Genomic DNA, 27872 nt, shown 5'->3' on the forward strand with positions numbered 1-27872 from the left:
CACAGTAGGCACTTAATACTTAGTAAATAAATGAAGAAACCATCAAATTTAAATGATTTACTATAAAACTAAAAATAATTCTGACTATAAAATTATCTTCAATATTTCTTTAGAATATAAAAAAACTGAAAAATACAAATTTTAGTATTCTTCATCTGTATAACTATCATTAGTATAGCTGTCATTAAAACAGTTCCCCAAAGGAGGCACTACAGTGACATGTAGAAATAGGAGATTTAAAAATAAATTATTCAAAACAGGCTATACATATTTTACATATATAGATACATATACACAGAAAAAATACTTCCAAAAGTTGATAAAGAGATGATCCCTATACACACAAAAGACTCTTGATTAGTCAACCAAGACTGGATCCAAAAGCCCCATTTGTATCATATTTGCCTTACTTCCTAGTCCTAAAATCAGTCTCCCCAGAATGAATTTTACACATATCTGAAACAGTTTAGGAAGGTCTCCTCGATTCCTCATTCGTGCCTACAAGAAATTTCAGGATGCCACCATGGGGAGCCTTGAATTTATGCTGCCTTTCGACCTCACCAATTGATTTCTTCAATCTAACAATCTCATAAATTGTCATATGGCACCTTGTTCCAAAAAAGATAGCTAATATTCAGTCCTATTGTAAAATGTGATCAGTTTAACTTTCATAACTAATAATATCTCCCAGTTATTTTCACAGCATGCTGATTCTCCAAATGTCCTAAAGGCTTAGGCCCCAGAATGACTGACCTACTAACAATACTCTCCCCAGTTTTAGTACTAGGTTCCCCACTAAATTCAAATTTATGAAACAGCAAACATTCCTACCATAACAAATCCAACATTACACTTTGTCTCAGCTCTGAAAAACCAAGGCTTCCGGACCCTGATGATGTTAACCACTAAACAATCACTCCAGAGCCATATAATCTAAAGAACAAAAAGGAAATGTCTTTTTCTTCACAGACCAGAAGATCTCTCTAGAGTATTCTTTCAAAAGAAAAGAAAAAAAATAAACTAATCTACTCCTGAAACACTGGGAGACAGGACTCTAAGCCTTTCTTAAAGTTGTAATAATACCACCCATTAAGAAACACATATTTGGCTTGGGACTTCCCTGGTGGCGCAGTGCCAATGCAGGGGACACGGGTTCAAGCCCTGGACTGGGAAGATCTCACATGCTGCGGAGCAACTAAGCCCGTGAGCCACAACTACTGAGCCTGCACTCTAGAGCCCGCTAGACACAACTACCGAAGCCTGCGCACATAGAGCCCATGCTCCGCAACAAGAGAAGCCACCGCAATGAGAAGCCCGCACACCGCAACGGAGAGTAACCCCCGCTCACCGCAACTAGAGAAGAAAGCCTGTGTGCAGCAATGAAGACCCAGCACAACCAAAACTAATAAATAAATAAATACATTTAAAAAAAAAAGAAGAAGAAATATATATTTGCTTGATCTTGGATTTTTTAAATATTATTTTTGTATCTATACCAGTCTGGCTAAATTACAAAAATAATGTGTAATCATTATAAAAATAGAAACAATACACATGGGAACTACTGCTAAAAGCTTGGTATGCACATCTCCAGAATCTTTTTCAAAATTCATATATATAAACATATATTTAGTTTTTAAAAGTAGGGTCACACTATCCTGTTATTAATTCTACTGTAGGTATTATTCTATATCAGTATATAATTCAATCTCATGCAAAAGTACAGAACTCAACTGAATAAGATACAACAGTTTTTAACCCATCCTCACTACTGACAGTTTTTCCTTGTATTGTTTTATTATTTTGCCAATAAAAATAAGGCTTAAACAACCTTGTACAAATACTTTTCTGTACTTATTCTGTGCAAATAAGAGTAAATTACTTAATTTCCAACATTTAGGTTCTTTACTTTCTTAGCTATATGGCAAACAAATTCTGCGCTTTATAGAGGTGAGCTAGATACATCATTTTCAATTAATGACAAAGGGACAACCTTTAGGTTCTCTAGTACATTTATAAGCTTCATTCACTAATATAGTTCTGCAAGAAAATTACACACACATTTGTATTTCTCACAGTAAGATATATCCAATTTCTTTACATATTTGGACTCAGTTAGACAGTCTTCTGAATTTTATATATGCTATCCAGCAAATAGTTAACATGATTTTTCTAGGATTCTAAAAAGACAAGATAGGCAACAATGTTGGCAAAATGCTCCCTATAATACATTAATGTAGAGAAATGTGCCCCCATAAGTCAATTCTCTATAAAATACAGGGTTACCTCCTTTATGAAACCTTCCCTAATCCTCAACAGCAGAACTAATTACTTCTATGTTTCAAATGTACTTTAAATATACATAATTCTAAAACAGCATATAAGTATACTATAGAATTACTATCTGTTGTCTTTAATATCATTTATAGAACTTTTTGGCATATAAAATACACATACACATTTCAAAAGACCATTTCACCTGTAGTCTTGCTCCTGTTTTTAATACCAAAATGTCTTAATTAGACACCTTTTATTTTGCAGCACTTCATTAGGTAGAAGAGAAAGAAGACAGCTGTGGCTGGTGAAAGAAAGGGGAGTAGTCTGAGATGATCACTATGTTTCTGACTAAAAGAACTCAGTGTTTATACTACTCACTTGAGATAGGAAATAGCAAAATGGCTGTGCACTTTTTTTTCCTTTAACAGCGGGGAACAGAGGGGGAACTGAGACGGATGACTTTTGCCTACATTGTGTGGAGAGGCCTGTAAAATATCCAAACTGGTTGTGTCAAGTGGAAGCTAGATTCATGGGGCACACTTGGGCAAGAAGATACATATTTGGGAGCCAAGAATATGGAGGGGAACATCAAGTCAAGAATATAAAAAACCAGGAGTGTGGGTGAAATCTCCCAGGAAGGGTGTGTATAGTAAAAAGTTGTTCAAGTACAGAACATCAACATTTGATAGGCAGGTGAAAGACAGGGAGCTGAGCAGCTAGAAAGGTAAAAAAGAAAACTATCACAGAAGTTAAAGAATACAAGTTTCAACATTATCACACTGACCAAATATAAATATGATCATGTTCATCAAACACTTAAAACATTCTGAAAATGATCACAACATTGAAGAAAAGTTCTTTCCATACTTCTAAATAAGAACTTAAACCCTTTCATTAAAAAAACTGTAATAAAAAAACAAGGTACAGAACAGTGTGTATGGCAAGGTTCTACCTGCCTAGAAAGGAAGGGGAAAGTATGTATTTACATTGGCTTTTATTTGCATAAAAAGCAGGTATAAGACAGAGGTAGGAGTAGGCTTCTGTATGACTTTTTGTAGTTTTTAATGTTCTAACCACATCAAAGTACTACCTGCGCTAAAAATTAAGTTAAAATTTATAAATGAAATAAACTCTGCTAATCTTTAAAATGTTCCACAACTCTAACCATGTGTTCCCACGTGTTCCTTCACTCCACTTGGATCACACCTATAAACAGTAAATCCTATAATATCAAATTTTAGTCAGTGAAATACCTTAACAGATGGATGCTCTGCCAGCACAGTCACTGAACCTGAAGACAAATATATTACCGTTTTTACTGACACTTGTGTAAGGAAAGGCTGATCAAGTGCCCAATGCTAACTCAAAACATCAAGTGTGGTATCACCAAAAAATGAAATTTAGGAAATAAAAAACAATATATAAAATGTAAGGCTACTTCCTCTAACCAATTTTCATTAATAGTTAAGACTTTTATTTTTTGTACAGAACACCTATTAAACAAAAATGATCTTTAATACTTCTAAAATTCAAGTGTATCTGATTAAATTAGAGATTTCTTTAAACAATGCTCATAATGAATTAAGTGAAAAGCAAGACAAGTAATTCCAATCAACTTTTAGCCTTCTTTTAAAATTAAATGCATACCATAAAAAGAAAGGAAACTGAGTTATTTGTAGTGAGGTGGATGGACCTAGAGACTGTCATACAGAGTGAAGTAAGTCAGAAAGAGAAAAACAAATACCATATGCTAACACATATATATGGAATCTTAAAAAAAAAAAAAAGGTTCTGAAGAACCTTTGGGCAGGACAGGAATAAAGACGCAGACGTAGAGAATGGACTTGAGGACACGGGGAGGGGGAAGGGTAAGCTGGGATGAAGTGAGAGAATGCCATGGACATATATACACTACCTAAAGTAAAACAGATAGCTAGTGGGAAGCAGCCGCATAGCACAGGGAGATCAGCTCGGTGCTTTGTGTCCACCTAGACGGGTGGGATAGGGAGGGTGGGAGGGAGACGCAAGAGGGAGGGGGTATGAGGATATATGTATACATATAGCTGATTCACTTTGTTATACAGCAGAAACTAACACACCATTGTAAAGCAATTATAATCCAATAAAGATGTTAAAAAAAAAACAAAACTTGATTCTACAAATATATGCTTTGCCTTCTTCCATACTGACAAAAGAAAATTAAATGCATACACACTCAATCTTAGGGAATGGCATTAATGTCAGCTGCGTCTCCAAACTCCTTCCCTTATCCTGCATATGTATTCAGTAACTGAATCCTGCTAATCTTCTTTCAAATTCTCCTTAATCTGACTTCTCTTTCCATTTACACGTTCCAATTGCGTACTACCTTCATCTTCATCACCATCAATATTTACTGAGTACCTCCTACATACTGGACACCATGAATTGTCTGAATTAATCCTTCATTTAATAGCATTATAGAATAAGTATTATCTTTCTCATATTGTAAAAATGGCCATGGTACACATCAAATGAAGGTGATACTACAGAAATAGGAATCATATTTTTCCAAATTTTGCATATCCTCAAACATCACTGGATATTCCATTTAAAATGCACAGCAATATAAAATCCTGAATTCCTAGTTACACAATAGAATCACCTGAAAAGCTTTTAAAATGTGCAGCCAAGGTAAAGAAACACTAGACTATGTGATTATAGAAGCTCCTTCCAGTTCTAAAACTTTTAATTCTGCAGAAATATTTCTAGACTGTACGCCTTCAAAATGAACTACCACAATAAAAAGACTATTTTCTCCCCAAGTTTTTCCCAAAGAAAAATTAAATCAATGGATAAAAGTTTTTTTTTAAATTTAAATTGTTCTCTCATAATTCTTTCTTAAATCAATGGTGCTTACTACTTCATAATACTAGCAGATGACAAAAATAAACTAACAATAACTAATACTAGCCTAAAACTTAGAAATGCAATTTCTTCAAAGTACATTTGTAGGAAGGACTTACATACACATAATATAGTCATATTTTCTACTGGTAAAATTGTTCCTAGTTCATATAACGAAAATAATTAAGTCAATAGCTTATGTTGTTTCAGAAAGTAAATACCAACTCTGAAAACCAACATTCTAATGATGCCTCCAACAGTTACCAAGGTAGATAGGACCCTATATACCTCTACTAAATGGAGTCAGGATAGTGTAAATTTTGAATTATGTCAGTTTTGTACAAATATTTGGATTCTTTCAATGCCACCTCAGCTGTCAGGTACACTGCTTGTAAGTATGCCTGCCTATGGAATACACTCTCCAAGTTCTGATTTGTGATTTGCTGCTTTTTGGCTATGGGCTTAAAATTGAAAAAGCAAACTTGTTCAAATATGTGTAAGGCTAAGAACAGTTTCTGTTACAAACTTACAGTGCCTTTGAAATAAGAAAAGAATACCCAGGGCCCAAACTAAGAAGCAAGATGCCTAAGTGTTAGTACACTGGCTTTATAAGTTGTTTTTCTCCTTTTAGGTCTTTTTCCATTTATTCCTGGTTTTTTAATTCTTGACTTTCTTTCAAACAGGAGAAGTTTGCTAGATCTAGTCTTGTTCCAGATACATGAAATCTTACTATAAATACATAATTCCTCTTTTGGGAGGACATTAAAAAACTTAAAAGCTGAGCATACGTATAATTATGAGCACATTTCTAACCAGTTAAATAAAGCGAAAAACTCCGTTCTGGAAAACCTCAGTAAAATCACCCTAAAACATACAGTCCTTTTTCAGGGTCAAAATTTCTCAAACTACAGTTAGTAAGTAGTATATTCTAACCCTTTTGGCAGATTGGTTGTATGTATTCTACTATTCTAGTTTTCTCAAATTCACCTTTCTTCCTATTTCATCTCTAATCCAACTGCTTTCCTTCTTGCTGATTTTTCCCCTCTTTAGCCCCGCTTTTATTATTGGTCCAACTCTCTGTTGTTCCCCCTACTATGAGGATCTATTTATTTCTAGGCTTTCTAAAACCCCTCTTCCTTTGTTAACTTAGCTTCCCAAGCAACCTAACCTTCAAAATACCCTTTTTTTAAAATGAAAATTTGATCAATATTTTAAATAAAACTTTGACCAATATTAAGAGGGAAAAATTTTATTTCAAAATACACAAATGGCAATAACTATATTCTTTAGTAAAATATGATGTAAAATAGTGACTGTGTTAAATGAATCTGAAACAATGATAGGTTTGTAATGAAATGTGTGTCTTTCCTTTGTGATGGTTCTTAACCAGGTGACGGTAAAATAACATAATACTTTCGCTGAATATAAATAGTAATAATTTTTACTCTCCTATGTGATTTGTAGGGGAAAATGTAAACTCTATAAAAAACAAATGAAAAAAAACTCAATAACAGTGTATAACTTAGCAACAGATGAGAATGGAATAGTAAATTCTGAGTTAGAGATTTTGCAGGACCTTAATGAATATCTATGGGAAGCTAAATTTTACCACATTGGCTTCTCAATAATTACTACCTCCTTGAGGAAGGGCAAGAGAAATGAGTAACTAAATCTCAGGATGTGTGGTATGACCCAACATTTTTGTGTTCTGCATAAAAGCTAGAGAGAATATGGAACATATCTGAGAAACTGTAATGTTTAAGACTTTAAGACATTTCCGTATTTTATGAAGACAATATTTCAAATCAAGACAAACTGACAAAATCCAGAATTGCACAGTATCATTAAGTCACACAGAGACTCTCAATTGGTTGGGTAGAAGGGATATGGAAGGGTTAACAGAATCACCCGAGAACACTTTGCAAACTACCCTCATTCCCCAACCACCCACGAGACTCTAATAAGACTATCTGGAGGAGAATGACCCCTCTCCACACTCAGTGCCCTGACTTGAGAACCTTTGCGCAATGCGTTACTGTTCTGACGAGAACATGTTCAGAATGTGTCACATCTTTCAGATGTACTAGAACAGGAGAAAAAAAAAGAAAAAAGAATCACTGAGTTATAGGCCGCCATGGTGATGATAAGCTAAATTCTTCTCTTTTTTTTAACATCTTTATTGGAGTATAATTGCTTTACAATGGTGTGTTAGTTTCTGCTGTATAACAAAGTGAATCAGCTCTACATATACATATATCCCCGTATCTCCTCCCTCTTGTGTCTCCCTCCCACCCTCCCCATCCCACCCCTCTAGGTGGACAAAAAGCACCGAGCTGATCTCCCTGTGCTATGCGGCTGCTTCCCACTAATAAGCTAAATTCTTAACCTGCCTCTTAAATCTATAGTATAGTCCCCAAACTATAAGCAGACTCATTCATTTAACTTTTTTTTTAAACTTAACACCTGAGTACAGGAATAATGCTAGACAAGAAAGAAACAAAAATGATCAAGGCATTCATTTCCATAGCAACACAGTAGAACAATCAAGACACTGCAGATTGTAAAATTTAGATTCAAGCTCTAGAAAAATCTAGCCACATCCTACCCTGATACACAAACTTAAGAGCAAATGGGTCAGACTTTAATTTCCATTCCATCCTAATAGCAACATGACTTGGTATCATAATGCATGAACTGCTTTCAGTAAGGCCTGGGTTCAAATGCCATGCTACCACTTACCAACTACAAGTCCCTAGACACATTAATCACCCTGAGACTCAGTTTCCTCAACCACAGAATGGGACTAATATCTTAAAAGACTCTGAGGATGAAATAAAGTACTGAAAGGACCCAATACTTAGTAGTCCTTCTGCAAGTGTTTGTTCTCTCTCCAGTGAAACAGTCATATCTAAGAAGCCTCAAAAATAACTAATATTCTATGGATAGAAAAACAGAATTCTATTCCAATACTTAGGAATCACATAGGTTATCAGCAAATTAGGTCATTCAAACCCTCCACTGCAGACAACAAAAAAAGCTGGAGAAAATACTTTTAAAATATGTTTAAAGATATGGAAGAGCAGACAAAGTAGTTAAAAATGAACAGGCCAAGATCCAGAAGAAAAAAAATCCAGAGACATGGGCCCAAACTTGGGGGCTACATTTGCTGTGGGCATGTTAGCCAATATAGAAAGCCAGTTGAGAATTTCCAAAACTGATAAAAGATATCAATCCACAGATTTCAGAAATCTCAACAAACACCAAGCAGGATAAATAAAAAGAAACACACACCTAGAGAGATCATAGTAAAACTGCAAAAAACTCTAGACAAAGCAAAAAATCTTCAACACAGTCAAAGAAAATAGTCAAACTGCCTTCAAAATAGTAACGTTTGCAACGACACTCAACTGTCAATAGACAAAAGCCAGAAAACAGTAGAATGATTAATTTAATGTGCTCACATGCCAACCTTAAATCTGTCCCTGGCAAAAACATCTTTTAAGAATGATAGTGAAAAGGCATTTTCAGATCACCAAAAAAACAAAAACAAACAAACAAAAAAAGACCTGAAGGTATTTGTCACCACCAAACCAATGCTAAAAGGAAATACTGAAATATGTTCTCTAGGGAGGAAAAAAGAAATGATCTGAGAGAAAAGGTTATAAATGAAGGGAGGAATGAAAAGCATCAAAAACGGTAACACTGATAATCGTCTTCTAATGAAGACTAACTTTAAAAAAAAGTAAAAATCACTTGTGAGTAAACATCCACAGATTTAAATGTGTAACACAATGGATAAGTCATTGAGGGAATGAATTGAAATAAAGTATCTGAGGGTCCTTGAATTGTTAACTATACAGTAACCTCTAAAATAATAGTAAGTATGTAAGTATATAATTTCCAAACTAGCAGAAAAAAAAAAATTATCAAGACAAAAAGAACAGAAGAAAAGGAATACAAACAGATGAGACAAAAATAAAGTGCATTCTACGATGGTAGGTTTAAATTAAGATATATGAGCAATTACGTTCACTGTAAATGGATTTGATGTTTCAAGTAAATAACAAAGATTGCTGGATTGGATTTTTTTAAAACAACAACATGCTGTTCATAAGACACATATCTCTAACACAAAGAAATGGAAAGGTAGATACACCATGCAAATGATAAAGAAAGCTGACTCAGCTACACAAAAACCAGACAAGTAGACATTAACACCAAAAGCATAATTAGAGATAAGGAGGGATACTTCATAAGGACATGTTACAAAGAACCAGAAAGCTATAACATTTCTAAACATACATGCATCCACTACAGTGCCTCAAAATGTAATAAACTCGAAAGAGTTTCAAGGAAAAACAGTCAATCCACAACTATACTTGAACATTTTAAACATACACCTCTCAGTAACTGATAGAACAGACACACAAATGAAACATCACAAAGATTAAAAAAAAAAAATCAGTAAGGCTATGCAGAAGATTCAAACAAGATTAACACACTTGAACTAGTGAACATATACAGGACTCTGCACTCAGGGGCTAAAGAATACACGGAACATTTGTAAAAACTGACCATATGCTGGACCATAAAACAAATCTCAAAGAATTCCCAAGAACTGAAATCCTACAAAGTGTTACCTACCCACAATGCAATGAAGTCAGAAATCATTAAGAAAAAGAAAACAATAAAATCTCCCTATGTTTGCAAACTAAGAAATATATTTATCAACCCATGTAAAAAGAAGAAATAACAATGGAAATTATAAAATATTTGGAACAGAATAAATATGAATATACTACATAACAGAACTAATTAGACATAAATTTACACCCTTAAATGCATGTATTAGTATGGAAGGATTAAAACTGATGAAGCAGGCATTCATCTTAAAACTCAGAAAAAGGACAGCAAAATACACTGAAGGAAAATAAAATGAAATAATAAAGATAATATCAGAAATTAATCATATCCAAAAACATACAAAAGAGTAATGGTCACAAAGTCTGCTTCTCAAGATCCTTGTAGGGAATCCAAAAGGTCAAAACTATTTCCATAATAATACTAAGATGATGTTTGCCTTTTAGACTATGTTGATATTTACAACATCATGGTACAAAAGCAAAAGTGGATGTAACTGATGGAGCCTTGGCATATATCAAGGTATCAAACTCTACTGTAAATCATCGTACTATTGACTGCCCCAGACTAGCAGTTAAAGAAAGAAAAAGTCATTTTCACTTAAGAATGTCCTTGATGAAGCAGTAAAAATTATTCATTTATTAAATTCTCCATGTCAGTTAAATATGCTGTGTGACAAAATGTGAAAATAATAAACATATCTGCTGCAAATCAAAGTAAAATGAAAACACTTTGTGATTGTGCTGCATGCTGATTTAAGCACTTTTTTCATGGAACACCAATTTTACGTAAAAGAACAATATCTAGACAAATTATACTTATCCAGGCTTGGGTATCTGGCAGACATTTCCTCAAAACTGAACACCGTGAGCCTGGAAAACAACTGATGGCATTTTCTGTGAATGATCAAATTTGACTTTTCAAGGAAGAACTGGGAATTTGGCAAACTTATATTTACTGTCTTCAGCTTGACAGCATCCCAGTACTTAAGAGACCTTTCTGATTAGATTGGTGGTGATTTCAACAAATCACCAATTTTTTGGTATCATATAATGAAATATATCAGTATTTGGAAAAGGTGCATAACTAAGTGAACTTATTATTTTCCAAATGACCAAAGCATGATGTTATGAAATCACGCATGAGTAAAAGATCCATCCAGAATGCAAGACAGACCAATGAACTTTAATGTACCAGAATAAGAAAAATGTACTGATATAATTTCAGATTCCATACTGCAACTAACCTTTAAAAAACACTTGCTGAGATCTGCTATACCCTCACAGATTATCCACAACCTAAAAAGGCTAAAAATGTTCTTCCCTTTTCAAATTTCACATCTGTGTGGGACTGGATTTTCTTCTACTTCAACCAAAACATATGCTAGATTGAATTCAGAAGTAGATATGAGAATACAGATGTTTTCTATTAAGCCAGACATTTAAAAGAAATTTGCAAAATTATTAAACAGTGTCATTTACCTCACTAAATTTGTTTTCAAAGATACAGTTATTTTTTCCTTTAAAGAATGTTATTTATATTAACATGCAATGGGTTTACTGTTGTTCATTTTAAATGAATATTAGCATAATAAGTAAAATATAATCAATGATATCAGTGTATAAAACTGACATGAAACTCCTCACAGTGCTCAGTAATGTTTACGTATAATATAATGGGGTTCTGAGAACAAAAAGTTTGAGAAATGCTGCAACAGAGAAAGATCAAAGTCAAAAACTGATGCTTTAAAAAGACTAAAAGAAGAAAATACAATAAATACTTGGCAACAGTGATCAAAAAAAATTTTTAACGAGGAGACACAAATGAACCACATTAAGAATAAAATAAACTCACTACAGATCCCACAGACATTAGAAAAAAGATTATTTCACAAACTTTATGTCAATAAATTTGAAAATTTGGATAAAATGCTAAAAAGCACAATTTACCAAAATAGCTATCTCATAAAATATAGAAATGTATAAACTATCCTATAACCATAAAGAAATTGAGTCAGTAAATAAAAGCCTCACAAAGAAAACTTCAGATCCAGATGGCTTTTCTAAAGAATTAGACCAGTCATTTAGGAAATGGCTATACTCTGCAAATTCTTCCAGATAAGAAAAAGTGGGAAAATTCTGCAGGTCATTTTATGAAGCCAGCATAACCTCAAAATAAAAAACAGACAAAGGCATTATAAGAAAAGAAAATTAAAAGTCAATGACACTCATGAACAGCCATAAAAATCTTGATCAAAAATTTAACTGAATACAGCAATTTTTTTAAAAAGACCATGACCAAGTGGGTCATGAAAAAGTAGGTTAATTACAAAAATCCAAGACTGATTGAGCATTGAGAAGTAAATCAATGTAATTCACCACATTAACAGATTAAAGAAAAAACTATGATCACCTCATTAGATGTAATAAAAGTATTTAATAAAATTTAACATCCATTCAATATATAAACTATTAGCACAACAGAAACGAAAGGGAACTTCCTCAATCTGATAAAAGCTATCTACAAAAAAAAATACAGCAAGCATCATCCGTAATGGTCAAACAGTGAAAGCTTTCCCTTTGTGATCAGGAACAAGATTAAGATGTCCTCTATCACCACTTCTATTCAGGAATGTACTGGAGGTCCTAGCCAGAGAAGTAAGGCAAGAGAAAGAAATAAAAGGTGTAAGGATTGGCAAGAAAAAACAAAACTCATTATTCACAAATATGTTGGTGAATATAGAAAACTGGAAGTATCTACAGAAAAATTGTTAGAAATAAGAGTTGAACAAGGCTGTGAGATTCAAAATCAATTGCGTTTCTATGTAAACTGCAATCAGTTACAAAATAAAACTTAAAAAACAACGATTCCATTTCAAATTGCCTCAAAAAATACGAGGTACTTAGCAATAAATCCAATGAGAGATGTGTAAATCTCTCTGCAGGAGAGAGATGTGTAAATTTCCTCTGCAGGAAAATCACAAAACTTTATTGACAGATAGTAAAGGACTAAATAAATCAAAATACATGCAATGATCATGATTCGAAAGACTCAGTATTGTAGAGACATCAATTCTCCCCAAATTGATTTATAGTCAAGTTCACCTCAATGAAAATCACAAGCGGATTATGTTGGACATGCTGATGTTTAAGTGTATATGGAAATGCAAAGGACCAGTACCCAAGATATTCTTGAAAAAAATAAGGAATATAAGGAATAAGTAAAGAACTTCTCTAATATACATCAAGACTTATTGGACTATGAAAACTGTGACAAGATAGTGGAATTTATAAAAACTGGCCAATGGAACAGAATAGAGAGATTAGACACAGACCCGCACATATATGGACACTTGATATATAATAGAGGTGGCATGACAAAATAGAGAAAAGATATTTTGTTTTATTTTTCCAACAGATAATGCTGGGAGAGAATTATCTACCTGGAAACAAATGAAATCAAATCTGTTCCTCATACTAGCTGGTAATGAAGTCCATGGCAAAAATCACATTAACATTCTTTCAGATTCAAAACTAAATTTATTCATTATATATACCTAGTGAGGTATATCTAAGGACAAGCATGTTATTGTTAGCGGCAATCTTGGTATTGTTATATTGAAATTATGTTACATATATAGTAGTATAAAGCAAACAACTGACTATAATAATGTCATTGAGGTATCAAGATTTTTGGAGTAAGACAGAAGAGATACTAATACATAAAATCAAATCTGGGTAAAAAAACTTATCCTGAAGTGGCAATATCACTAATTTAATATTTTCTTTCTTTTTAAAAAGCATGTTTCCTACCTCTGTCCGCTGAAAATGCCAAGAAAAAATGGAAACTCAGTAATAACGAATGCCCCAAACATCCAAATTGTGGTTTCTAAATACCAATTCCCATAGGAAAAAGGCTGGTTGGAAAAATAGTTGGGGCAGAAAATATAATTAGTCTGATCTCTCTCACAAATTCTGAAGCAAAGAAGCTATACAATACCGAAATCATGTCAGAAGGACACAGGAGCCAAATGAAGGGGTTCCCACTGACCAAAGGTGAGAAAACTTGAGTATCACGAAGAATGACTCAATGGATTTAAACACATTAAAAATATAAAAATGTATAAGTTCAGATAATAAAAACAAAGACAAAATCCTTGGTCATCTTTCACAGGTTACTAGAGACCAACTTGTTATTCTGAAAATTGATAAAGGAATAGAATCAAGCCTTTATCATGACTTTCCTATAGGAACTCTCTATTTCAGGATAACCAAATATTTGATGAAAGGAAATTTTCCTTTTTAAAAGAAGTACAATCCAGGAGGAACTGTAAAATTAGAAACTCATTGTTCTTAGATCCCAAAATGAAACAACGAACCTGGTCAACAAGCACCAATGACTGCTAAAACCACTAACTGAAAGGTAGATGGGGAACTTTATAATGGACTGATCAGACCGATACCAACTGTGTGCACTGATCAATCAATCAATCACTAAAAACGGGACAACAAAATGTGTCCCTGCTAATAAAATACAACAGGCACCACACACGGTGCCACCAATGAAATAACATAAAACTAAACCTAATTCTAATGGAGCCTCTCAATCTATAAATTATCAGTTTAGAGGAAATAGAGATGAGATGGAGGAACACGTTAAAGAACCAACAGGATACAATCAGCCAAATCCAAAATGTGAGAAATTCTGCAAAATATATGACCCAGTTTCTTCAACAAATAAATGGAGAATAAAAAAGATAAAGTGATACAGATTATAAAAAACTTAAGACACAGATCAACCAATGCAACAGGTGGACCTTGTTTGGATTCTGCGGCAAACAATCATTAAAACATTCGAGTTTTTTTAGATAACTGGTGAAAATTGAAAACATCCTGGGTATCATAAGATATTAAGAGATTCTGGTTAATTTTGTGGCGTGGGATAATAGTCCTTATCTGCCAGAGATGCATATTAAATTACATATATGATGGCTGGGGATCTGCTTTAAAATATTACAGATTTGTTCCTAAATAATCTGTGCAATTACACATTTAAATAAATAAATAAACAAATAGGTAGGCTAGTGAATAGATGGATGGATATAACTTCCTCAGGGAATCAATTCCAGGTGAATTAATTCAAATTAAATATGAAGGCAAAATAATAAAGCTTGTAGATCATATAGAAGAATATCTTCGTGTTCTCAAAAGAGGGCAGGATTTGCTAAACAAAACTCAGAATCACCAAACAAAAATGTGTTATTCTGTAAAGAACTCTATAAAAATTATCTACTTCACACTATTTTAAAGGTACTTACTGCTGGTAAAAGAGACTGCATGTTTTGATTAGAATCTGCTATTGTAGCAAGGTAGACCAAGTTTGTATGCAGCATCTGTTGATACCTATTAAAACAAAACAAATATCAATATTAAAAAATAATTTTCTTCCTATCTGCTTACATATTATACAAACAGCATTTTATTTCTCAAGTTTAATGAGCGATTTCTGTTACCTGAACATCAACAGCACTGCAATTTTTCCTAGTTCCTCTGCAAAATAATTCCAAATAAGTATATTCAAAGACAATAATAAACACGGAGCTCTTACCATGTGCTAGATATTGCTATAGTTGTTTTACATACTTAAACATCTGATTTAATCCTCAAACCAACACTATGAGGTGAAGATTCTTATTTTCTCCATTTCACAGATGAAGAAATTGAGGTTTAGAAAGGTTAATAACTTGTACAAGATTGTACAGCGTAGTAAATGGAATAACTGAGACAGGTACTGGCTCCATACATATAACATACGCAAAGAGACCTAGAATGAAGTAATCAACAAAACTGATACGCTTATTCCCTTCCCTCTGCCATTTTCGTGTTACCAAAAACCTCAAAGCCAAGTACAGTCAACACGCTCTGCTAAAATGTCAGAAAGGAGGTGGAAACCACACATTTTTTCCCTTCTCATTCCTGCAGCAGTGACCAACAATTTATACCTGCTGTGGTTATGCTGCCCATCTATCAGGACATATAGAGAGGACAATAAAGAGGCATCTCCAATTACAAAAAAAAGAAAAAAGTTATATGCTAAAGCACCAGGATGGAGGAAATAATAGGACACCAACACCAACACCACTGCAAATTAACTTTAAAAAATAAAGCAAATTCTCATTATCGGAGTCAAGTGGTTAAACATGTTTATTGTGATCTTACTTACCTATTAGCTTTGCTAAGCCTCTCTTCATAATTTAAAAAATTAACTCAGATGAAACCAGATTGAAATTAGTAGTGATCCAATTACTAGTGCTGGTAAACCCACAAAATAATACAAACATAAAACGTGCATCAAATTAAGCTTTTAGAATTTCATTTACTAATAAATACTGTACAAATTAAAGTAATGAAAATAAGTCAAAAGAACTTTATTCAGCTAAATAAAGTCTTCTAATACAGATCCCAAATGAAGTAATTTTCTAAAACAGACACCGTTAAGAGGAATCCTAGTAAATTCTTTGCAGCATTATTTTTTTCCTGCTGGAAAAACTGGTTTCACTACTGTTTTCTTATTAGGGGGGGAAAAACTTATTTCTCACTGAACTTAAAGTTTCTTCACTAACAAGATCATACTTTTATAGTTTGCTTGTTTGTTTTTTTATAAATTTATTGAGCTATAACTAATATATATAAAGAACTTCACATATTTAATGTGTACAATTTGATGAGTTTGGACATACACGAACACCAGTGAAAACATCACCACCATGGAGGTAACAGATATATCCAACACTTCCCAAGGTTTCCTTGTTTCTCTTTGTTCTTGTTTTTTTGTTGTTATTTAAAAACAAGTCTAAGTTCTTAATGCTCCTCCTCACATATACACTATGTTGCTCAATCAGACATGATATATTGTTATACGGATCCTTAAACAAACAAGGACCAAAAATCATTATTTTGCACTGAATTATTCATAATGGTTAATTATGTCATTGAAATTCTTCAAACAGCACTAACAGGCACCACTAGCTGGAACTACTTCATTATTCCATAGACATCTTGAATGGAATTTAAGATACAGGATTCTACAATCTTGCCATTTTTAAAAAACCAACCAGCCATTTTTAATTAGAACATGTAACTCATTTCAAAGGCTGCTCTTTCAAGTTTTTCTTTTCTTCTGAATATTAGTATGGCTCTATCACATGTACTCAGATATGAGATTTGCTGATTGCCCTATCAAAAATAAAAATACCAACTTTACTCAGAGACTATGGCCTACTCATGACCCTTTACGAAAAATTCTAGTCATGCTTATTGGTCCTCAGTAAGCCAGTGTTAAAATACTGTTTAATCTGCCACACGCTTGAGGCCTCATTTATAAAATAATGGCAGGGACTTCCCTGGTGGCACAGTGGTTAAGAATCCGACTCCCAATGCAGGGAACACAGGTTCGAGCCCTGGCCCAGGAAGATCCTACATGCCATGGAGCAACTAAGCCCCTGCGCCACAACTACTGAGCCTGCACTCTAGAGCCCGCGAGCCACAACTACTGAGTCCACGTGCTGCAACTACTGAAGCCTGCGCGCCTAGAGCCCGTGCTCCACAAGAGAAGCCACCACAATGAGAAGCACGTGCACTGCAACAAATAGTAGCCACCACTCACCGCAACTAGAGAAAGCCCACGCACAGCAATGAAGACCCAACGCAGACAGAAATAAATAAATTTATTAAAAAAAATAACAAAATAAAATAAAATAATGGCAGTGAGGGTAGATCTCTAAAGTCCTTGTGGTTCTAAATATCTATAAATACAGCAACTTTTATGAAATACTTTAAAGACATTTCCCCAACTATCAAATCTTAATTTTTAATCTTGAAATAATCTCAAACTTACAGTTTCAAGAATAGTATGAAGAACTCCCAAATATTCTTCTCCCACGCTCCCCAATTGTCAGCATCTTACATCTGTCTTATACTGTCTCTAAACACCTACACCAACATACACGTGCATGCAACGACACACTTTTTTCCAAAACCATCGAGAGTCAGTTACCAGCATAATACCCCATTACTCCTAACACTTCAGTGTCAGTTTCCCAAAAACAAGGACATTCCCCTATATAACTACAATACAACCATCATAACAAGGAAATGAATACTGATACAATATTACCATCGAATCCACAGAACCCAGTCAAATTTCTACAGTTGTCCCAATAGTCCCAAATCTTTTTACCTAATGTAAGGGGGTAAGTAAAAATGATCATTTTTAATGGGTCTTCTGTAACTTCAGTAGGTTTTCTTTTTGTAAAAACTGCATTCTTTTTACAGCACTCATCAAATAAGCTTATTCTAAGATTCTTCTACAAATATTAAAGAAACATTTTCCTGAGAAACTTTTTTAAAATTCTATAAATACTATTAATTTGTCACTGAAGCAGTTTTTAATGTATATGCTTATTATTTCTAAAATAGTATACATTAATAAAAGAAAACAGAGTATGTAAGCAAAGGGAAGATATAAAATATATTCAACATTTTATATTTGATGATGGTAACTTCCTCATAAATACTGGCAGATACTTCCAGATACCCTTAATTATTAACCTATTAAATGAGAGGCAGTTCACTTCCCAAAGATTCCACTAAGAGCCACTACATGAATTACCTCGAATAAAGTAAAATAACCACCATTAAATTTATTGATATAATTACAAAATGAATCCAAAAAAGTCAGATTTCATTTTGAAAAAGAAACTTTTACCTAAAAGCTATGAACAGTGTATTTTTAGGTCAAAAGAAACACAATTTATAGAATAAAAGTTATCTTCCTAACTAGAGATTTAAAACTAAATTCATTTACACTATGATGAACAAAAATTTTTCACTTGACAACTGTTTATAACACACTCTGAAATAGGTGCACTCACCCTGAAATACAAAAAATAAGGGCTGATTTAAGCAAATACATGGGATGATTTAGAAAATGCTCAAACCAAACACCACAAGAGAGCAATAATATATTCTTACATGTAAGTTGTCAGAATTTAAAGGGAAATAAAGGGAAGAGGATCTGGGCATATGAGCTCTACAAGTGATTCAATGACTTATATGAGAGAGAGAGAGAGAGAGAGAGAGTGTGTGTGTGTGTGTCTGTGTGTGTGTGTAGATAAGGGTAGAGTAATATATCCAAAGATGTTACCAGTGAAAAATCTTTGGGTGGTGAGGATATGGTGTTCGTTCTCTAAATTTTAAATATCTGTGTTTTCTAATTTTCTACAATGCCTATACTGCTTTCATAAAAATAAAGTTATTTTCGACTTTAAAAAACACTGCTTCAGGCAGTTATCACATCTTAAGGAACTGTTTAATTAAAATTGAACTATCAATTCCCAGATGGCTGTCACTGATGTTTCTCTTTATTTTCCCTTCACTTCTCCTATGAGAAACAAGAACATTTATTAATATTGAGAGGAGAAATTTTTTTTTCTTCACTCACAAACCAATTCTGACAACTTGAGAAAGAAAGAGTATATAAAGAACTCTAAGAATGAAATTAAATACTACAGAAAGGACAGAATTTAAGATTCTACCTAAATCAATTTAAGCCCCATTTATACCAAATACATATATGTGAGCAAATGAGGTCTATGCCAATAGGCAGAGAAGGGGAAAATGATCACATACACAAAAAAGCTAAGACTATATAGAATAAGACAGTATAAACTTTTGCCGACAAGTTGGAAAAGTGGGTTCTACACCTGAACATGTCTTATCCCCGTCACGTACTGCTAGGGCCTATAGGAAATTGAACCAGTCCTATGCCCATGGCTTTACCTGGCATTTTAAAACACCAGAGGTGTGGTGATCATTTTGTAACATATAGAAATGTCAAATCACTATGTTGTACACCAGGAACTACCATAGTGATGTAGGTCAGTTATACTTCAAAAACAAACGGACAGGGGCTTCCCTCGTGGTGCAGTGGTTGAGAATCTGCCTGCCAATGCAGGGGACACGGGTTCGAGCCCTGGTCTGGGAAGATCCCACATGCCGCGGAGCAACTAGGTCCGTGAGCCACAATTACTGAGCCTGCGCGTCTGGAGCCTGTGCTCCTCAACAAGAGAGGCCCGCGCACCGCGATGAAGAGTGGCCCCCGCTTGCCGCAGCTAGAGAAAGCCCTCGCACAGAAACGAAGACCCAACACAGCCATAAACCCAAAGTTTAAAAAAAAAACAAAAAACTGAAACTTACTAAAAAGAATATAAAAATCATTAGTGATCTCTATAAAAAACAAAACAAACAAAAAAAAACAAACGGACAGGGACTTCCCTGGCCGTCCTGCAATTAAGACTCAGCGCTTCCACCGCAGGGGCGTGGGTTCGATCCCTGGTCAGGAAACTAAGATCCCACATGCTGCACAGCACAGCCCCCAAAAAAAGAATAACAAAAACAGACAGACAAACTCAAAAAGAGATCAGATTTGTGGTTACCAGAGGTGGGGGGTGGGGGAGAGGAGGAGCTGGATGAAGGTAGTAAAAAGAAGAAAAAAAAAAGCCGTAAGTGAAAATAATTATTCTAATCAGTGCCTCTCAGTTGTTATCATTCCATGGCTGACTTGAGGTAGTGATCTTCTAACCACTGATGATTATCCACAGTTGTAGTTTCTTAAAAGAAATTTTCACATATAAACAGACAAGATTCATCAAAGAAAATATACATAAAAGAAGTGGCAATGGTCACATAAAATGCAAAATGCACAAGTGATTAGAAATTAAGATATCCTAGCATCCAGATCTTAATTTCTAAATATTATTCTCAAAAAAAAGAACTAGGGCTTGGAGAAATGATTCCAGACTGGGGCAGAAAAAAGTACAAGAGGAGCCTGGAACATTCTGTCATACAAGAAATTTTTTAAATGCTCAAAAAATAATAGAGACAAGTCAAGAAGCCAGCATGAGGGGCTCCCAGTGGCCAACATCTGGGACAATTTGAAAAAGAAAATAAATAAATAATAGACTAACAAATTAAAACCCAGAGAATACAGTAAGAATCCATAAGTTCATTCAGATATAAATCAATGAATGAATGAATGGGACAGGGGCTGGGAAATTTCTTCCTTACAGTAGGATTCCAAATAACTGTAGAAGGAAAGATGGGTTCAGTCACCTTTTGGCAACTGCCACAGTAATAACTGTTTTAGTCAAGAATCACTGGTGGATGTTAAAACGAATGTGTGGAAATAGGCTAAGAAACAGGGTTATGTGTGTCTCAAGGTATCTCCCCAACACATACACAGAAATAACAAAGGAAGAAATAGTAACTTTACAGTAGAGATCCTGGCAGGCACCACCTTAACAAAGTAGCCAAAGTTACCATGAATATTGGGACAAACTGCTATCACACGGCTACTGAGGATGCACTGAGAAGGACACAACATCATGTCTGTGGTACTCCTGCCAAAAGGGTATAACATGAGTCTAATCAAGGAGAAGCACCAGTCAACCCAAAATGAGGGACATATCACACAACAACTGGTCTGTACTCTTCAACAATGTCAACATCATGAAAGATAACAGAAAAACTGAAGAACAGTTCCAGATTAAAGCATTCTGAAGACACAGACTTAAATATAACATCTGATCCTGCACTGGATCATGGAACTGAAAAAATACACTAACGGGACAATTGGCAAAATTTTTGAAAGGTCTGAAAATTTGATAACAGTATTTAATCACTGGAGCACCAGGAAAGTCCCCTGAATTCTTGATTTCAACAATTAGACTCTAAGAATTTGTGCTTGTTTTTATGAAATACACATGGATGTTATAAAGGTAAGAGAGAATCATGCCTGCAACTTTTTTCTCAAATATTTCAGAAAAACGACATGGGGAAGAAGTGAATGACATAGTGGACTAATATGTTAACATTTGAGGCATTTCAGTGAAGGGTATACAGTAACTTCTTCTACTATCTTTGAAACTTTTTTATAAGAGTGAAATTATTTAAAAATAAAAAGTTTTAGAAAGAGATACCACTTTTCACCAACCAGATGTGTAAAAAAATTTTAAAAGATGGCCAGTATCCGTTGCTGGCAGATGTGGTTGAAAACCAGGACTCTGAAACCTAGTGGGAGGAAAGCAAACCAATACAATCTCCTTGCAGGGTAATTTGGAGATTTAGAACCGTCTTTGACCCAGCCATTCCATTTAGAAAACCCTAATCTATGAAAACTAAAATATCTGTCTAAATTTGTTTATATAAATGTGAGCACATATTTGTAAATGCACAGAAAAATGTTTTGAAAGATAGGTACTAAACCATTGTAAGTAATTACCTCTGTGGAGAGAAGAGAGATATAAGAGTGAGAAGTAAAAAAGCGACTTTTATCCCTACAAACTTCTATGGTTTATAATTTTCTTAATTCAAAAACAATTTTAAACAAAGGGGAAAGAGACAAAGTCATGGAGAGGGACTCAAAACTAGGTAACGAGTTAATCGGATGATAGCAGGCGACCAGCACAGCATGAAAGCCACGCAGAGAAAGAGCCAGGGTTGCTGAAAAAATCTTCCTGAGAGCAGACCAATGAGATGTCTAGGAAAGACAGATGTGTCCCAAAACAATGGTGAGAGTAAAATATTCAGAGCTGAGTTGTCCAATACGGTAGCCACTAGACACACTGAACTTGTGGCTGGTACAAAATGACGTGTTAGTAGGGTAAGATGCACAATGGATTTCGAAGACTTATTATGAAACAAAAGAACGAAAATAACTCATTAGTATTTTTATACTGATTACATATTGAAGAGATATTATTTTAGAAACAGTAAGTTAAATAAAATATATTATAAAAATTAATTTCATATGTTTCTTTTTACTGGTTTAATGTGCCTACTAGCAAATGTAGAATTACTTATGTGGCTCCCAATATATTCCTACTGACAGTGTTGTTCTAGAGACTTTTGATAAAATATTCAATTTGTTCCACTATACCAGATTCTATTAGGGGATACTGTTTACTTCAGACACATCATCACTTCAAAGTAAGAAGTTCGGTTCTTATGAGTGGTAATCAGTTCTCTACTAGACATAAACTTTGCATTCTCAATCACATACAGGTGACCTTTGAACACAGTGGTAGGAGGGACTGCGCCCGGCGCAGTTGAAAATCTGAGTATAACTCTACAGTCTGCCCCCAGTATCCATGGTTCCACATCCACATATTCAACCAACCGCAGATCATGTAGCACTGCAGTACATCTTTACTGGAAAAAATCCACATGGAAGTACACCTGTGTAGTTTAAACCCATGTTGTTCAAGAGTCAACTGTACATGGATGTAACTAAATACCTTATAAATGTGAAGATCTAACTTTTCCACAAATCAGACTATGCAAATTTGGAGTCATTATTTTATAATGCAGGATAAGAAGTATTAGAAAAACACTGATATCCACTCCATCCCAAAGAACAAATTTTTTTTATAAAAAATCAAGAAAAGTCACACAAAAAATTGTACATGCATGTTCACAGCAGCATTATTCATCATAGTCAAGAATTGGAACCAACCCAAACAACATCACTGATGAATAAATAAAATGTGGTATACCCATGGAAGATTATTCAGCAATAAAAAGGAAGGAAATATTGATACAAGCTTCAACACGGATGAATCCTGAAAACACTATGCTAAGGGAAAGAAGTCGGTCAAAAAAAAACCATGTATTAAATGAATCCATTAATATGAAGTGTCCACAATAAGCAAATCTACACAAACAGAAAACAAATTAGTGGTTAACAGGGGGTGTGGGATTGGGAGGTGAGAATGGGGAGTGACTGCTAATGGGATACAGTTTCTTTTGGGAATGATGAAAATGTTCTAAAATTGATTAAAGTAATAGTTCAACTCTATGAATATACTAAAAACCACTGAATTGTACACTTTAAACCAGGTGAATTATATGGTATGTGAATTATATCTCAATAAAGCTGTTCTTAAAAAGAAAAGTAAAAAACTAACCAACACAGAAAAAGAAATACAAAAAAAATTCATATCAATCTTACTGAGAACACTCTGAGGTCTTTCCTTTATTCTGATAGTCCATTATACACTGAATAAGATGGTTATTTTCATCCAACATCTGAAATGAAATGAGAAAAAGTTTATTGTAAATCTAGTGCAACAAGTAAAATTAATAAAAAATTCAGATTTCTAGAAACATTTATCTCTACAGGAACTGAATCCACACAGGTCTTTTTTTATACATACTATATAGCTCAGCGCAAAAGATCTTATTTTATACCTTTGGAATGTTAATCATGTTTAATCAACATTTTTAAATTTTTTTTTTTTGGCAGTGCCGCCCAGCTTGCAGGATCTTATTCCCTGACCAGGGATCGAACCCGCGACCCCTGCAGTGGAAGCGTGGAGTCTTAACCATTAGACCACCAGGGAATTCCCTAACATTTCTATTTCAATTATTCTCCCTCTGAATTATTACCTGAAGCTCAGCACAGAAAATCTGGAGTTTCTTTTCTGTTCAAACATTTAATTACCTCTACTATCTGAAATAGAAGTTTTAGCCTACTAAGACTAAAAGTTAAGAGGGAATTTCCTGATGGTCCAGTGGTTAGGACTCTGAGCTTCCACTGCAGAGAGCATGGGTTCAATCCCTGGCAGGGGAACTAAGAGCTCCCAAGCCGTGGGGTACAGCCAAAAAAACAAACAAAAAAGACTAAAAGTTAAGAGTCCAAGTTGGCTTTGCATCATTGTAATGCTTTGTCTTAGTGAAAAAAAAATCTGTCTTTATCCAGAATAAGCTCATGAAAACTTCAGCTCAGGAGGCTTAAGGGGATAGCTGGCTAGTTTCCAAGTTTTATACAGCATGGTTTTGTGATTCTCCAAATATGCAATAATCAATTACAGTAATTTCTAGGTAAGTACTGTAATATTTATCGCAGACTCTATGAGCCTACCTTATAATTTAACTGCCCCAAAAGTTTAAAAATAAGAAGCATATCAATTTATCATATTATCATCTTATAACAATGCAGAGCAAAACTGGCTTTAAGGGTTAAATAATTCATCTAAGCAAAGTGGCACTGAGGAAAAAGCACTGATGTAGCAACTAAAAGGCCAGTTAGTTTTAGTGCCAGCTTTGCTATCCTGTGCAAACCACTTAAGATTTCAGGGTCTCAGATTTATCAAGTGACAGGAGTAGATATTCCTCCTAAAACTGCCCCACCCTTCCAGGATTCAATGAAAGCATGAAGTATAATACCATAACCACTCTTTCTCACTAATTTAGTTAATGTAATTCTTTTAATTAAACACGAAAACTCATTGAACAGTATGACTTTTTTTCTGCATATGAATCATATGCAGAAAAAAATATTGTGCATATGAGTCATATCGCTGGAAAAAAATATTAACATGCCCTTCTAAAAAATGTAGTTTTCTTCTTAATCATCAGATGCCAAAAAATTTGTCTTTAAAATGTGTTAATACAATCTCCAATCTAACGATTTCACAACCTATCTTCTCGGATTCTTCAACCTAATAAACTTCACCATTAGAATATTTGTCTCATACCTAACATCAGTCCCTCACACTATAGAATGAGGCACTTAATTTGGAATCCTTTTTCTCTCCTCAGCTGAGGATGAAATCTTTAACTGATCAGCATCTCCTGAATTAATCACCCATGATAAATATCTTAAGATGTATGTAAGAAAAACTCTTCACAGAAAAAAAAAAAGAAAAACTCAACTTTTCTACAGTCCAAAAATAAAAAACGAAGCCTTCCAGAAACACGTTTTGCCTATGTGTACTTGGAGCTGTTTGCCAGGCCGCAGACTTAGCCCAGTACGCTACACGAAAAGCACTGCATTTTCAGGCACTGTCAAGCCGGTTTGTTCATAAAAATAAAGCAACAGTTGGGCAAATGTCAAATGCCACACTACAAAGAACCTGAGAGTCAACAGAAGCCAATTAACATAATCTACCGGGCGCACAATGGTATCCTGAGTGGTACTAGAAGCTGACTTCTCTTCAATTTTCACCTTTGTTCCGGTGCATAAAACAAAACCGAAATATTTAAGGTAAACTGCAAAAGTTTGCAAGTAACTTTTCAAAGTCTGGTTAACTAAAACTCAGAACGCTGCCTTGTTCATAGGCAACAAGGGGTACAGAATAAAGAACCTTTGTGTCCCCAACTGGCAAGTAACAGCAACGACAGCACAGCTCCCTGTGTATTTATCACTACTTCTGCAATTGGTCACGAGGATCAGACTGTCTCCACTACTCGACTGTAAGCTCCGTGAAGGCAGAGACCATGCTCACCACTGCAGCCTCGGCGCCTGCAGTAGGCGCTCAATGAGTATTCGCTGCAGCTGTAAAGGGGTAAGGGGTGGATCCGGAAGGGAGGAGAGACTCCGAGAGAACCCCGAAATCCAGAGGGTTCTCCCTCGTCCGCCCCTGAGCCTCGACTAAGGTTCCCTGCCGCGTCCCCCAAGTTGTGATGAGAGCTCCCCAACTCGGCCGGAGTTTGCAGCTCTGAGCGGGGAGAGAGTAACGCTCCGGCTTCCCCTCGGCCCGCCGGCGACCCTAGGTGGGGTCTGCACTGAGCCACCGCGGCGCGCGGGGCGGGGCGACGCCAAAGTAACTCCGGGGCAACGCGCTGGGCCGCGGGGGCCGCGAGCCGCGGAAAACAGCCCTTCCCCGCGCGGCCGCCACCGCCGGGCGCACGCGCCCCGCGCGCGAACGCCGCCCCATCCCTAGAGAAATCGGGCGCCAGTTGCTCGGGCTTTTGTGCCTGTAAGAAGGAACCCAAACGCGCGCAGAACCCCGCAAGAGAACCGGTTCGCCCCCTTCCACCACCCACTCGGGCGCAGCCCGCGGCTCGGGTTCCCACACCCACCCGCCTCCCAGCAGGCCCGCCTCCGCCCCCAGCCCGGCCGACTCCCGGCCCGGCCCCCGGGTCCCTCCCAAAAGCTGGCCGGGCCTGGCATCTCCGACCCCGCGCGGTTTCACCTTCTGAATCGCAGCGGGAGTGATCTCCCCCTTGCCGCGCTGCCTCGGGGCCGCGAACGCCACGGACATGTTGCCGCCGTCACCACTATCGGCAAGTCCCGAGCGCTCCGGGTGAACAGCAAACTGGGGAAAAGACGCCGGCCTCTCGGGCCGAACCACGTCGAGAACGCGGGGAGGGGGGATGCTCCAGCGCCCGACGGGCAGCCGGCCGGCCCAGCCTGGACGGGGAACTCTGGCCCGTATTAGTCCAGTTTCTGCGCGGTACTTTGGAACCACAGCCTCGGCAGAACTTCCCTGCTCTTGATCGCCCTCCCGTTCCTCCACCTTTCCTTCCCCGCCACCCCCCAGCCCTCTGCGCTTGTGGTAGGGCCGCGCCCCAGCCCTCCCTCCGTTTCAGCGATTCAGGAAATGGTCCCGCCGCCGCGGGAGAGGGAGCGGCTAGGGCAGCCCCTGTCACAGGAAATGCGAGCGCCCGAGCCGGCCCGCCCCTTTCGCGCGGGGCCGCTTTCCTCCTTCTCCGCGCACTGGAGCGTCTCTCCGGGTGCGTTTCGGCGCTGTGCTGTAGACCGCATTCAGTTTTTCCAACTTCATCCTTACCCCCTCCGGGGAAGAAGTGGCCTCCCCGAGCTGTCCGGGTACCCCGGAGATGGGAGGAGAGAAGCCAGGACCCGGGAGTTCGTGCAAACCCGTGGGGCATCTGCCAAGATGAGACAGAGTTGGGAGGATGAGGGGAACGCGGATTCGCTGGTTTGAACGGCTCGGCTACGCCCCGAGTGCGCACCTCCGAGTCCACGGTCTCTCGCGCACACACAGTCGTTCTTAACAATTGGAAAGTAAGCGCGACCCAAAATCGGGAAACGAAGGCTGTGTCCTGCACTTGGGGGCAGTCGGCCAAGTTGGCTGGAAAGGCCAGAGTTGAAGAGTTCACCTCTTAGGATAAACCCTTGGCAGAAATGTGGGTCGATTTCATTTGACTTGCATCTTCGCAATTAACTTTTGAAATAGGGCACCCTTGCTCTTTTCTTTTGCAATA

The 27872-nt window shown here is 36.3% G+C and overlaps 1 protein-coding gene across 2 annotated transcripts in view; it reads right to left on the reverse strand.

The window, feature by feature from the left end:
- SS18 (SS18 subunit of BAF chromatin remodeling complex) overlaps positions 1-27085 on the reverse strand; it is a 74725-nt gene extending 47640 nt beyond the window's left edge. The window contains exons 1-3 of one of the 2 annotated variants that reach the window (XM_068562553.1): positions 26840-27085; positions 23872-23948; positions 15122-15206 (exon numbers count right to left, since the gene is read on the reverse strand). In XM_068562553.1, the coding sequence (XP_068418654.1) occupies positions 15122-15206; positions 23872-23948; positions 26840-26908 (231 nt within the window). In that variant the 5' untranslated portion in view covers positions 26909-27085. The remainder of the gene's footprint in view (positions 1-15121; positions 15207-23871; positions 23949-26839) is intronic. The other variant, XM_068562554.1, reaches the window with a different exon arrangement.
- Positions 27086-27872: the final 787 nt, after the last annotated feature.

The sequence above is a fragment of the Eschrichtius robustus genome, chromosome 14 (genome assembly GCF_028021215.1).
Source record: "Eschrichtius robustus isolate mEscRob2 chromosome 14, mEscRob2.pri, whole genome shotgun sequence".
NCBI lineage: Eukaryota > Metazoa > Chordata > Mammalia > Artiodactyla > Eschrichtiidae > Eschrichtius > Eschrichtius robustus.